General features: G+C 41.7%; 1 protein-coding gene across 1 annotated transcript in view; it reads left to right on the top strand.

The window, feature by feature from the left end:
• The first annotated feature begins 70 nt into the window (after positions 1-70).
• Positions 71-10,727, top strand: part of MAN1A2 (mannosidase alpha class 1A member 2) — a 140,399-nt gene continuing 129,742 nt past the window's right edge. Inside the window, exon 1 of the mRNA XM_084501186.1 lies at positions 71-851. Within this exon, the coding sequence (XP_084357312.1) occupies positions 544-851 (308 nt within the window). The 5' untranslated portion in view covers positions 71-543. The remainder of the gene's footprint in view (positions 852-10,727) is intronic.

The following is a 10,727-nucleotide window of genomic DNA, read 5'->3' as shown; positions in this document are numbered from 1 at the left end:
GGCGCAGCCGGGCCGTGGAGCGGGTCCGGAGCGGGCTTGCGGTGGCCGTTGCCGGCGCCGTTGGCAGCGGGGCGGTGGGGATGAGCCCGCGCCTGGCCCGGCCCAGGGGACGCGGGCGGAGCGACGCCGCGCCTCAAGCCGGGCCCCCAGCAGCCCGCTCGCCGCCGCCGTCCCGCAGCCGAGCCGCCGCCGAGCTCGGGGAGCGCCGCTGACCGGAGCCGCCCGCTCGGGCCCTGCTGGCCCCGGGGCGCGGAGGCAGCGGGGCGGCTGCGCCCCAGCCCCCGGGGGAGCGGCGGCGGCCGTTGGGGCAGCCGTTGGGGCGGCCGTTGGGGCGGCCCGCCCCCCCCCTCACAGCCCTCACCTCGCTCCTTCGAGAGGGCGCCCGCGGGGAGGATGGTGAAGCCGCCGCCGGCCCCCGCGCCGGGCTGGGAGGCGGCCGAGGCGAGGCGGGCCCCGGCAGCCCTCCGCAGGGGGTGAGAGGTGGCGGCGGCCGCCGCGGCGGGGGGTGAGGCTGCGCCCCGCGTTGGGGTCGCTGTCGGAAGGATGACCACCCCCGCCCTGCTGCCGCTGTCCGGGCGGAGGCTGCCCCCTCTGAACCTGGGGACGTCGTCCTTCCCGCACCACCGAGCTACCTTGAGACTCTCGGAGAAATTTATCCTGCTCCTTATCCTTAGTGCCTTCATCACGCTGTGCTTCGGGGCGTTCTTCTTCCTGCCCGACTCCTCGAAGCACAAACGCTTTGACCTGGGTTTGGAGGATGTGCTCATCCCCCACGTGGATACCAGCAAAGGGGGCAAAAACCTCGGAGGCTTCCTGATCCACGGGCAAGGACACGATGAGCATCGGCACAGGTAGGTGGCCGCGTCCCCGGCACGGCTGCGGTGCATCACGCTCGCTCACTCCAGCCAGCGCACCCCGGGGGAGTGGGGCTGAGTTAAGGAGAGACACCGCTCATAAGGGCTTCTGCCTCTGCGGACGGGACATCAGGTGTTCTGTGTTCTCCACCTTTCCCCAGCAAAATGTACCTCTGAAAATAAGGAGTTTTTTTTTTTTTGTTTGCTCCTTTGCCAAGTGTAGAAGTTATAACTGCTTACTGTCACTTAAGAGACCAGAGGCATTCCAGGGCTTGGATCTGGCCAAGAAAAGGAAGAGTCTTTAACATACTGCCGTTGCTACTCTCTCCATCAATCATATGTCTTTCCAATATGTATTAACTTCAGAGTTCTCCTGTTCTCCAGCTGCCATACATAGATGCATCTTCATGTTTTCTTTCCTAAAGTGAGTTTAATTCTAGCCTTCCGACTAGTGAGGACTGGGCGGCTAAACCTGCGCTCTCCTCCAGTGATTGATTACTTCTCACCGTAGGCAATATGTAGTGTCAGTCGTGGCGGGGAGGGGAAGATAAGGGGTGATTAAATTATGGCATGTGGGGAGGTAGCCTAAGTGACCGCTGCATCTTTTTAATAGCTTTTCCTTGCTTACTCAAAACACTGACTTGATGCTGAATAGTTTGTGGGATTTTTGTCTAATAGAGTCTCAGGGTTATAGCATGAAATCTGTCAGTGTATGATGTGTGGGATGTCGAACTAGTAAATGGCTTAATCACCCTTTGTGACCCTTAAAATAAGTTGCTATAATATTATTCCAGACATTGGAGTTGTCAGTGATTAAGTTTCTGTAATTGTGTTAGCAAGGGTGAAGAAATTGGAAATAAAACAGCAGTTAAGAGCAATAAGGGTTAATGTAACGATGTTGGTAGCTTTTTGGGGCCTCCTAAATCCTTGTGCAGTGCGAGTCCCTAAACGTTCAAGGCTGGGTCATGTGAAGCTGTCTTCAAAACAGATTCAAAAACTTAAATGAAGGTTTTGCAGTGTACTTGCTTCTAATATGCATTAATTGCTTAAATCACATCTTCATGCCTGGGTAAGATCTCTCTTCACTGTCAAAGATGTGTAAAATGTGATGACAACGGATGATAGAATATGTTCTCTTCAATATTGCTATTAATAATATGGTGAAATTTAAGTAAATGTTACTTATGCTGATAGTGTTCTTTGGGAACAGTTTGAAATGTATCCTATTGACATCATATTAGAATTATTTAAAGATTATTTGCCCTAGATTGAAAGGAAGGGATGTAATTGCCTCTTTTTATTAACATCTTGTGAGTTATAAAGACTACCTGAATACTGTTCTATTTTTCCTTATGGCGTTTTTGCCGTTAGATATCATGGAGCATTTATCATGAGCTCTTTCTTGCTAACTGAAAGGGCACGGATGCTTAATATTTAACAAGGACTTCTTTTGTCTGCGATGTTAATTGCTGGTGCAGTTAATGTTGCTCAAGACATAGGTTTAGATGCTCTCTAATATACCTTTGAAGTTCTCATCTTTCATTGTCTTTTTTTTGTCTCTTGTGATCTTGCTTCTTTTCACCCAGTCACAATGGTACATGCAGTCAAAAACCAAGTTCTAAAATAGAAGATGAAACAAAACAGTCAAAATCAGGTTCTAAAATAGATGTCGGATGAAACAAAAAGGAGTTCAGCAGAAATTTTCAAAACTCCAGCTGTGATTGTTGTACCTTGTGCTGCCTAGTAGATGGGCCATAGAAAAGTGTTTAATACTGCTGGTTCTGAAGTGATGCTCTTGATTAACCTACTTATGAGAGTCCTTTTCAGGTTTGCTCTTCGTGTAATTTCTGAGGCTATAGCTTCAGTAGTGATACGAAAGTGCATACAGCTTTTCTTTCGCACATAGATAAACAAAATGCATTTAGCTCCAATGGCTGATAAGCGAAAACAGACCCCAAATAAACCTTAAAAGAAGTGGTTACTGTGTCATCAGTTAACTCTTCTATAATTCCTCTCTAAGTTGTGAATATGTACTTCTCCTTACTTCAGTCCAAAATTGTCCCTCTCACGTACAAATTTTATGACCACCTTTCAGGTTGTATTTGAGCAAGAATAAGTATTTCTGTTGCTTTAGTCCAGCAATCCATTACAAAACTCTAAGCATGCTTTAACTAGTTTAAGCAGGCAGGCTTTTTTTTTTTTTTTTTTTTTTTTTTTTTTTTTTTTTTTAAAAAGGCACTTCTGTGAATTCCACCATGTGCATTGTGAGGCAAGGTTATGTGCTTTATTTCTGGAGTAATTTAATGGGCTTGTTACCTGATAGCATTATCAATAGGTATTTGCTAGTTTAGGGTTGGCATAGTGACTGTTTTTCCATAGAGGAGAACAGTTGCCTGTTGACATTTTCAGTGCTTGGTTACTGCTCATGGGTCACAGGGACCTCAACAGTATTCTTAGAAAGCAAAATGTCTTCAAAATTGAATTCTAGATATCTTGTTATCTCAGTTTGGGATGAAAAACTTTGTCCAGCTTACCATCAAGGAGCAAAGATGAGCATCAGCTACTCCATAGGTGTTATTTTTTGGATAGAATTGGGAGTTAAAGCAAAGATCAAGAGAAAATAACCTGGACTGTAGCACAAAGGAGGGTGCAGTCTAAGATGTGAAGTATGATAATGGACTGACAAGCTGTCTTTCCAAGAGTTGTGAGACTTAAGAAGAAATCGTATCAAAGGTCATTCATATGAAGTATACTTTATCATAAAGTGGCAGGTGTGTTTATTTAGTGATTAAGGGAAAGTATTTCTTCTGTTACAGCAGCTATTGACCAATATTAAAAGCTTAAAAAAAAAAAAAATGAAACAAACCATATTGTTATACTGCTCTCTTGTTATATAGAGTATAGTATTTTAATGTTCATTTTCCCTTATCCCTTAATTTTTGAGCTTTGTAGCCTGCTGGAGGGTATTCATATTTCTATCTCGCAAAATATAGCAAGGATGTAGGTAGAGGGCTGTCATGTAGCCATGCATTAGTGTTAGGTGTGCAAATAATGGTTCTTTCTGAAACTTCTCTGTATTCCCTCACATTGCTTAAGCAGTTGTTCAAGAACTGTGGTGTCCTTACCTATCAAATAAAGAAAAACAACTTTCTTTTAAGAAGGGGGTTGAAATCTGAAATAAAGCTGCAACTGATGCTCTGGGAAATGGCTTGCACAAAGCCCATACAATAGTCATTTCTAGCTGTATATTTTGGGGGAAAGCTCTTCATTTGTTCTTAGAAGGTAATACGTAGGGAGTGGGTTAGTAATGTTAGAAAGGTGTGTATCAGAATCTTGCCTTGGTGAAGGAGAGTGGAAAAGACTAGTTAAGGACTTCTGAAGATATGTACACATGCATGCTTTTTAAAAGCCCACTTCAGTTCCTACAAGATGGATTTCTTTCTGCTTTAAATAGGATATTGCAGAGGTTCTGGAACAAGAGAAGCACAGTTTTGAAGACACATCTCCTAAATCTTGAATGACACACGTTTGTTTGGCGAGAAGTGACAGCTCTATGCAAGAAAATTCTACATATTCTGCTACCAAAAAAACAACAAAAAACCCACAAAACAATACAAAAACGAAAAACCCTTAAGCTGTTTCTCACTACCCAGTTTCTTTCCAACTATTTTAGGTATTTTATTCTTCCATACTGTGTCTGAAAGATAGCTTTGGAACCAAAACAAAATATTTTTATAGTTTCTTGGCATTTAATATAAACAAGTGAGAATGCAGTCTGTAATCTTTTTGATTTATTAGAAAGTTTTTAATAAAAATGAGTACCTGCAATAAGAACATTGAGCAGACTTGTTTTTTTAATGATGTGTTAGTAAGCTGCTTTTTATATTGACAAAAATTGAGATTATTTCTGCGGAAAAACTACATTATTTGGAGAAGCAGTAAACACATAATTTTATGAGCTCAAAGTTGCAAAGCCACTTCGTAACAGCACTCTGGACTATTGCTGTGCCAACAGTTCAATCCTTCAGAATTTTGCAGAGCTGTATCTTCAGCTGCTAAATTCCTGTGTTATTTTATTTCAAATCACAATTCCCACCCTTACTTAAAAATAAGACAAGCTCTCTTTTCAAAAGATTGGTAGCAGTTACCACTAATGCAACTGACCACTGCAACTACCTTGGCCTTGGGGTGTAAGCTCGTATAGATTAGTGTAAATCATGCTTTTGACGCTGTTCTTGTGAGGCTAAGGTATATCAGCTTCTGAATTATACAGAAGTGATAAGCTCAGCAGGTTGATATGACCAGGTGTATGTCAGCAGCTGCATGGCAATAGTTTAAAAGCACTCTTTCTTTGTTGTTCAATATATGGTTACCTCTAAAGACAGTAGCTGCTACTGCTGTACAGGTTAAAGGAGGTGAAAGTAATAATATTTTCAAAGACCTATCAGTCTCTCTTCTTCATTCTTCTAAATCCTGCCACTCTTCTTAATTTGAAAGAAACTTGAAAAACTGAATATGCTTTTTTTGACTCCCGTTATCTTCTGTGGTCTATGTGGCTTAATTACAGAATCACAGTGGAGCTCATCTGGTCTAACCCCCCTGCCAAGCAGGGTCACTACAGCACGTTGTGCAGGATGGCATCCAGGTGGCTTTTGAATATTTCCTGAGAAGGAGATGCCACAACCTCTCAGGACAACCTGTTCCACTGCTCTGTCACCCTCACAGCAAAGAAGTGTTTTGTCGTATTCATCTGGAACTTCCTGTGTGTGTTTGTGCCCGTCACCTCTTGTCCTGTTGCTGGGCACTACCGAAAAAGTCTGGCACCATCCTCTCAGTGCCCTCTCTTCAGGTACTTGTACACACTGATAAGATCCCCTCTTAGCATTCTCTTCTGCAGGCTAAACAGGCCCAGCTTTCTCAGCCTCTCCTTGTAAGAGAGGTGCTCCAGTCCCCTCATCATCTTAGTAGCCTTCTGCTGGACTCACACCAGTAGCTCTATGTCCTTCTTGTACTGGGGAGCCCAGAACTGAACACAGCTCTGCAGGTGTCGCCTCACCAGGGCTCAGTAGAGGGGCAGGATCACCTCTCTTGAGCTGCCGACAACACTCTTCCGAATGTACCTTACGATGCCATTGGCCTTCTTGGCCACAAGAGCACATTGCAGACTCACAGTCACCCTGCTGTCTACCAGGACTCCTGGGTCCTTCTCCACAGAGCTGCTTTCCAGCAGGTCAGCCCCCAACCTGTACTGGTGCTTAGGGTTATTCCTCCCTAGCTGTAGGACATTGCGTTTGTCCTTGCTGAACTTTGTGAGGTTTCTCACCACCCAGCTCTCTAGCCTGTCCAGGTCCCTCCGAATGGCAGCACAGCCCTCTGGTGTGTCAGCCACTCCTCCCAGTTTTGTGTCATCAGCAAACTTGCTGAGGGTGGGCTTTGTTGCATCATCCAGGTCACAGAAGAATAAGCTGAACAAGACTGGACCTAGTACTGACACCTGGGGGATACTGCTAGCTACAGGCTTCCACCTATAGTGCACTGTTAAGACACAGAAGTGGGCAGAGGAGATAATTTAATTGCTGTTGCTCAGTGGGATCAGTGTTTCCTATCATCCTCTGCCATGCCATCAAGTATGAAGCTGTGTAAAGCCAACTTTTGCTCTTCCCTCCCTGCATGTACTTGATGCACAGCTCATTAGTGCAATTATGAGTATTAGTGCAATTACGAGTATATGGGTGATTCAGATAACTTGCTTTTTCCCCTGAAAGCTTGGAATCTGCTGTAGCCTCTGGGGTAAACTCATACTCTGTCCAATTTCCCTTTGCGTGAAGTTGAGCTTTCAGAGCAGACTGCACAATCTATCTGCAGTATGGCCAATGAGTGTCAGCTCAGGTGATGAGTGTTGAGAAGTGATGCTGGTGCTTGGAGACGTACCAAAATCTGATTTCCCTTGATTTCTTCCAGAATCCTCACATTCTCTTAAATTTGATCTGAAATTCTTCTGAAGTTGTACTGGTCTATGGGAGGAGTACCCTCTTGTCTTATTTCAAAAGGTTCTGCTGAAATGAGTGCATTGTATAGTAGGCTGAGAAATACTTCCATCTTTGAATTACAAAATGCAAATTCCAGACCATCTGTATAGATGTCCTTCCTCCTCCCCCCATCTGCTTAACAGCCTACATCATGTGTAGAGTGCTTCTTTAAGTTATCTTGCTGTACTCAAGTTTGACAAAGCACTTCTTGCACTGTGGAAGAGGAGATGACCAATCATGTTCTCCAGTTCTTAACGTTTCCATTAAAGAAAAGAAAAAAAGTTGGTTTTCTGCATGATTTATACTTCGTCTGCATACTGGAAAACAATTAGGCGTGGGAAAACAGCAGAAAGTTTGCTTGCTGGATTTAGGCCAGCTAGTGGGTGGAAGGCAGTAGCGCTTTGGAGTTTTGTAGATTAAAATCTCAGAAGAATTTTATTATAAATGTGGGTTACTTGATGTGTTTGCAGTGGTATAGGCAATAGTAAGCAACGTGGGCATACTGTGCCCTAAGAGTTCTCCCATTTGCTGCTCTTGTCAGTAGCATGTAGTAAATACAAACATCCTGATCCTTCTCAGCTTGTTCCGAGTTGCAGATTTTTGCTTGCTTACCACAAATGTATGTAAAAATAATCACATTTGGTGATGTGTTGTATGCATACATTTTTTCATAACAATTGAATTTACACTTAATACTGGCAAAAAAAGGGAAAATATATTGTAAATTTTTTTTTGCTCTTGTATGTTACCACTTTCAGCTTGTGTAAGGGGGGAAAAATATTAGCAATCAATGCATGAAATTTTTGAGGACTACAGCATTGTATTTTCAGTTTAGACTTGCTCTAGAAAAGCTTTATTACTTCAATAGTTATTTATGAATTCTTGCAAAATATTTGCATACACTTGTATTTTAGAGGTAGTTATAAAATGTTTTTTTCTTGTGTTCTTTTTTAAGAAACCCATGAAGTCCAAAACATGATCAGTGTCTCTTCTCCACTCTTCTGCACTGCTGCTATTGCAGATCAAGAGAAAGTTGGTCTGACACGCAGACAGTTATTTCTCACAGTAAAGACTAGCTAAGTGGGAACCTCAGTGTTTGTGTTTCAACATAGTTTGTGGGATTTGTTCTTTTGCCTTTGTTTCCGGTTGGAGAGTCAAGTGACTGCTGTAACGTGTCTTAATTCAGTACCTAGGTTGTCAATTGATTACTAAAATTCAGAGTTCTGTTGTAAGCTAATTGCTTGTGGGAAGAAGAGTGTTCAACAAGCTAAAGATGGTAAAGCAAGAAAGGGGAAAAACAGGGAGATGTGGGGGAGGTTTTTAAACGTTGAAATAAGAATTGTGAAGGCTCTGAATGTCCTGTATGACCAACTTTTTCAAAGTACCTGCATTTACAGTATAATTATGTACCTCTTATTTGACCTGTTGAAGTCTATTGACTTCTGCTATTTGTCTTTTGAACTTAGTAATTCAACAATATTTCACAATCTTACTGTATTAAGTGTGTATTCATGGTTGGAAAATATTTGGCAAAGCTTTGAGAACTGTGGAGTTCTTACCATATAATAATTTGTAGACTTTTTGATTCCTTCTACCTGTATTATCTATGTTGCCTGATCTAGCCTCTCCTATGGAGCAAATCATGTAGGTTCATCCATTCACTCAAATACAGAACCTCTAAATCTTTATTAAATCAGTTAACTTTCTGGGATTATTTGAAGATCTTAAACAGAAATGAGAGATTGATTTTTTTGGTAACTTTGAGTTGTTTGTTTGAGCTCCTGACCAGGTTCACTGGGGTTTTCAGAATGTAAAAATTTTGAGCAGATATGCTATAGACTATTAGCCTTCTTTTCTAAGTTGGAGGCTTCTCTTTAAAGCATTTTTTTGCTTCTTCTCCTAAGCAAACAAAGTTTATATGGTTGTACCATATGTTCACCTGTGGTGCTGACCCTCTTCTTTTCTACATTCCCTCTGTTCCCCCTTTAACTTTTATCAGAAGCAGAGGGTAACCTGTCAAAATAAATACGTTTCTGTATCTTGTGCCTATCTAATTGCTGCGTGAAAGAGAGAGACCTCGGTTAGGGACGTTGTTGAAAGGAAGAATCACAACTGTGAGCCCCAGAGTTTTCTGCGATACTTGATCTGCTGCTTTTCAGTCTGTCCCAGTGTAATTCTGAGCCATTCACAATATGTAGGGTTTAGTGGGGTTTAATGGGTTGGGGTTAGTAGGGTTTGATGGGATGTGTTACTGAGGAAACGTTGGTCTAGAAAGCTAAAGAACCCTAATGCGTGAAATGCTGGGCAATGATAGTTCTGTTCCTTGCAGGATTTTTGTCCAGACACTGAATCATATTTATGATTCTGTCTTGCTGCCTTTATTTTTTTTTTTTAATGTTCTTGAACATTTAAAAAACATACAAACTTATGAAGAGGATTACCTTGTATATGGTATTTGGCATTAGGTTCATTAATATTTTCTGTTTTCTTTTACTTGTTAGTCACTCCTTAAACCACCAGAGGGTTTTGTAAACACTTCCCCAACTCCTTGCTGTAGTGTTGCTGTTGAAGCTTGCAATGGGCAGGGAGCAAGTTAGAGGTTTTTGTTTGACTTAAAATTATGCAATCTGCTAAATATGGTATAAGTAGAATTACTTGCAGCTTTAAGGGAGTGCATATGATTAAAGTACTTTTTCCCTTTTTTTCTGTAAGAGGGCTCTTAAAAGAGATTACTTTGTGTCTATTAACACCAGTAAACAAAAGTCAAATTTCACATTTAGTGTGTGCTGTTAGCAACCTGGACGGCATTTGTAAGATGATAATTATCTCCATTTAGGTTTAGCACAGTTTGTAGGCCAGCAAAGCATTTGAAGTTTGCATGGGCAAGCTGCTTCAGAGTGTTCTCCTTCTCAGCAATTTGTTATTGTTTTTCCTCTGGAGCTGCTGACATGTTTGAACTGCTGAAGCTTACAGTCAGGCTACTTACGGGCAGATGACTGTCAGTGGTAAATCAAACTAATCCATTTTACTTGTTATTGGATCAAATGAATGTGATCACAAAGGGGAAGAAAAACATCTTAGTTGGAGGAGTGGCATATCCCTTAAATCCTTCAGTGGGATGGGGAAGATCCCATTTGCCATGCTGGCTGGTAAGAATAACTTACAGCATGTGCTACTTCCTCACAGATTTTTCTTGTTATGTTGCTATCTTTAGGAGTTTATTGCATTTCAAGTGTTATTTATTGTTTTCTCTATGGAAGTTAGGGACTCTTCTTTTGTTCCATAATATTGCATTCTTTCTGTAGTGTATTTAAAAAATATTAATATATAGCTGTCTTTCTGGACCACAAGTTTTCTGCTGCTTTTATTACTTAATGAAATCATAAATTACTTTTTGATTTAAAAACAAAACCTGAAGAAACACCCACAACAATCTGAATTTGTCTGGGATGGCAAAAGTAGTGGGAGAAATACTTCTGAGAGAATAAGAAATTATCTTCCTGATAAGATGGTCTCCCCTACTTCATTGTTCCCAAAGGGGGCAGGCAGTACAAACCCCTCAAAACCTTGTTATCCTCTTGAATCCATGTTCTGCAGTCATATTTTCCGATGTATAAATCCAGTTGATCTTTTCTTCTATATTCAGGCAAACTTTTCTAGCTGTTTTGGGAGATCAGAATATAAGAGCATAGGTTAAAATCTTCAGGGTAGAAATAATGAGGGATTCTTAAGAAATATTAGTAGAGAAAAGTCCAGTGTGTTAATAGCAATTTACAGAGATTTGCCGAATTTTACAGAACATTTAGTAAGTCTTAAAAAAAAAAAAAAATCAGTCCCGAAAAAA

The sequence above is a fragment of the Aythya ferina genome, assembly GCF_964211825.1.
Source record: "Aythya ferina genome assembly, chromosome: 1".
NCBI classification, from domain to species: domain Eukaryota; kingdom Metazoa; phylum Chordata; class Aves; order Anseriformes; family Anatidae; genus Aythya; species Aythya ferina.
This window is presented reverse-complemented; position numbering and strand designations above follow the sequence as displayed.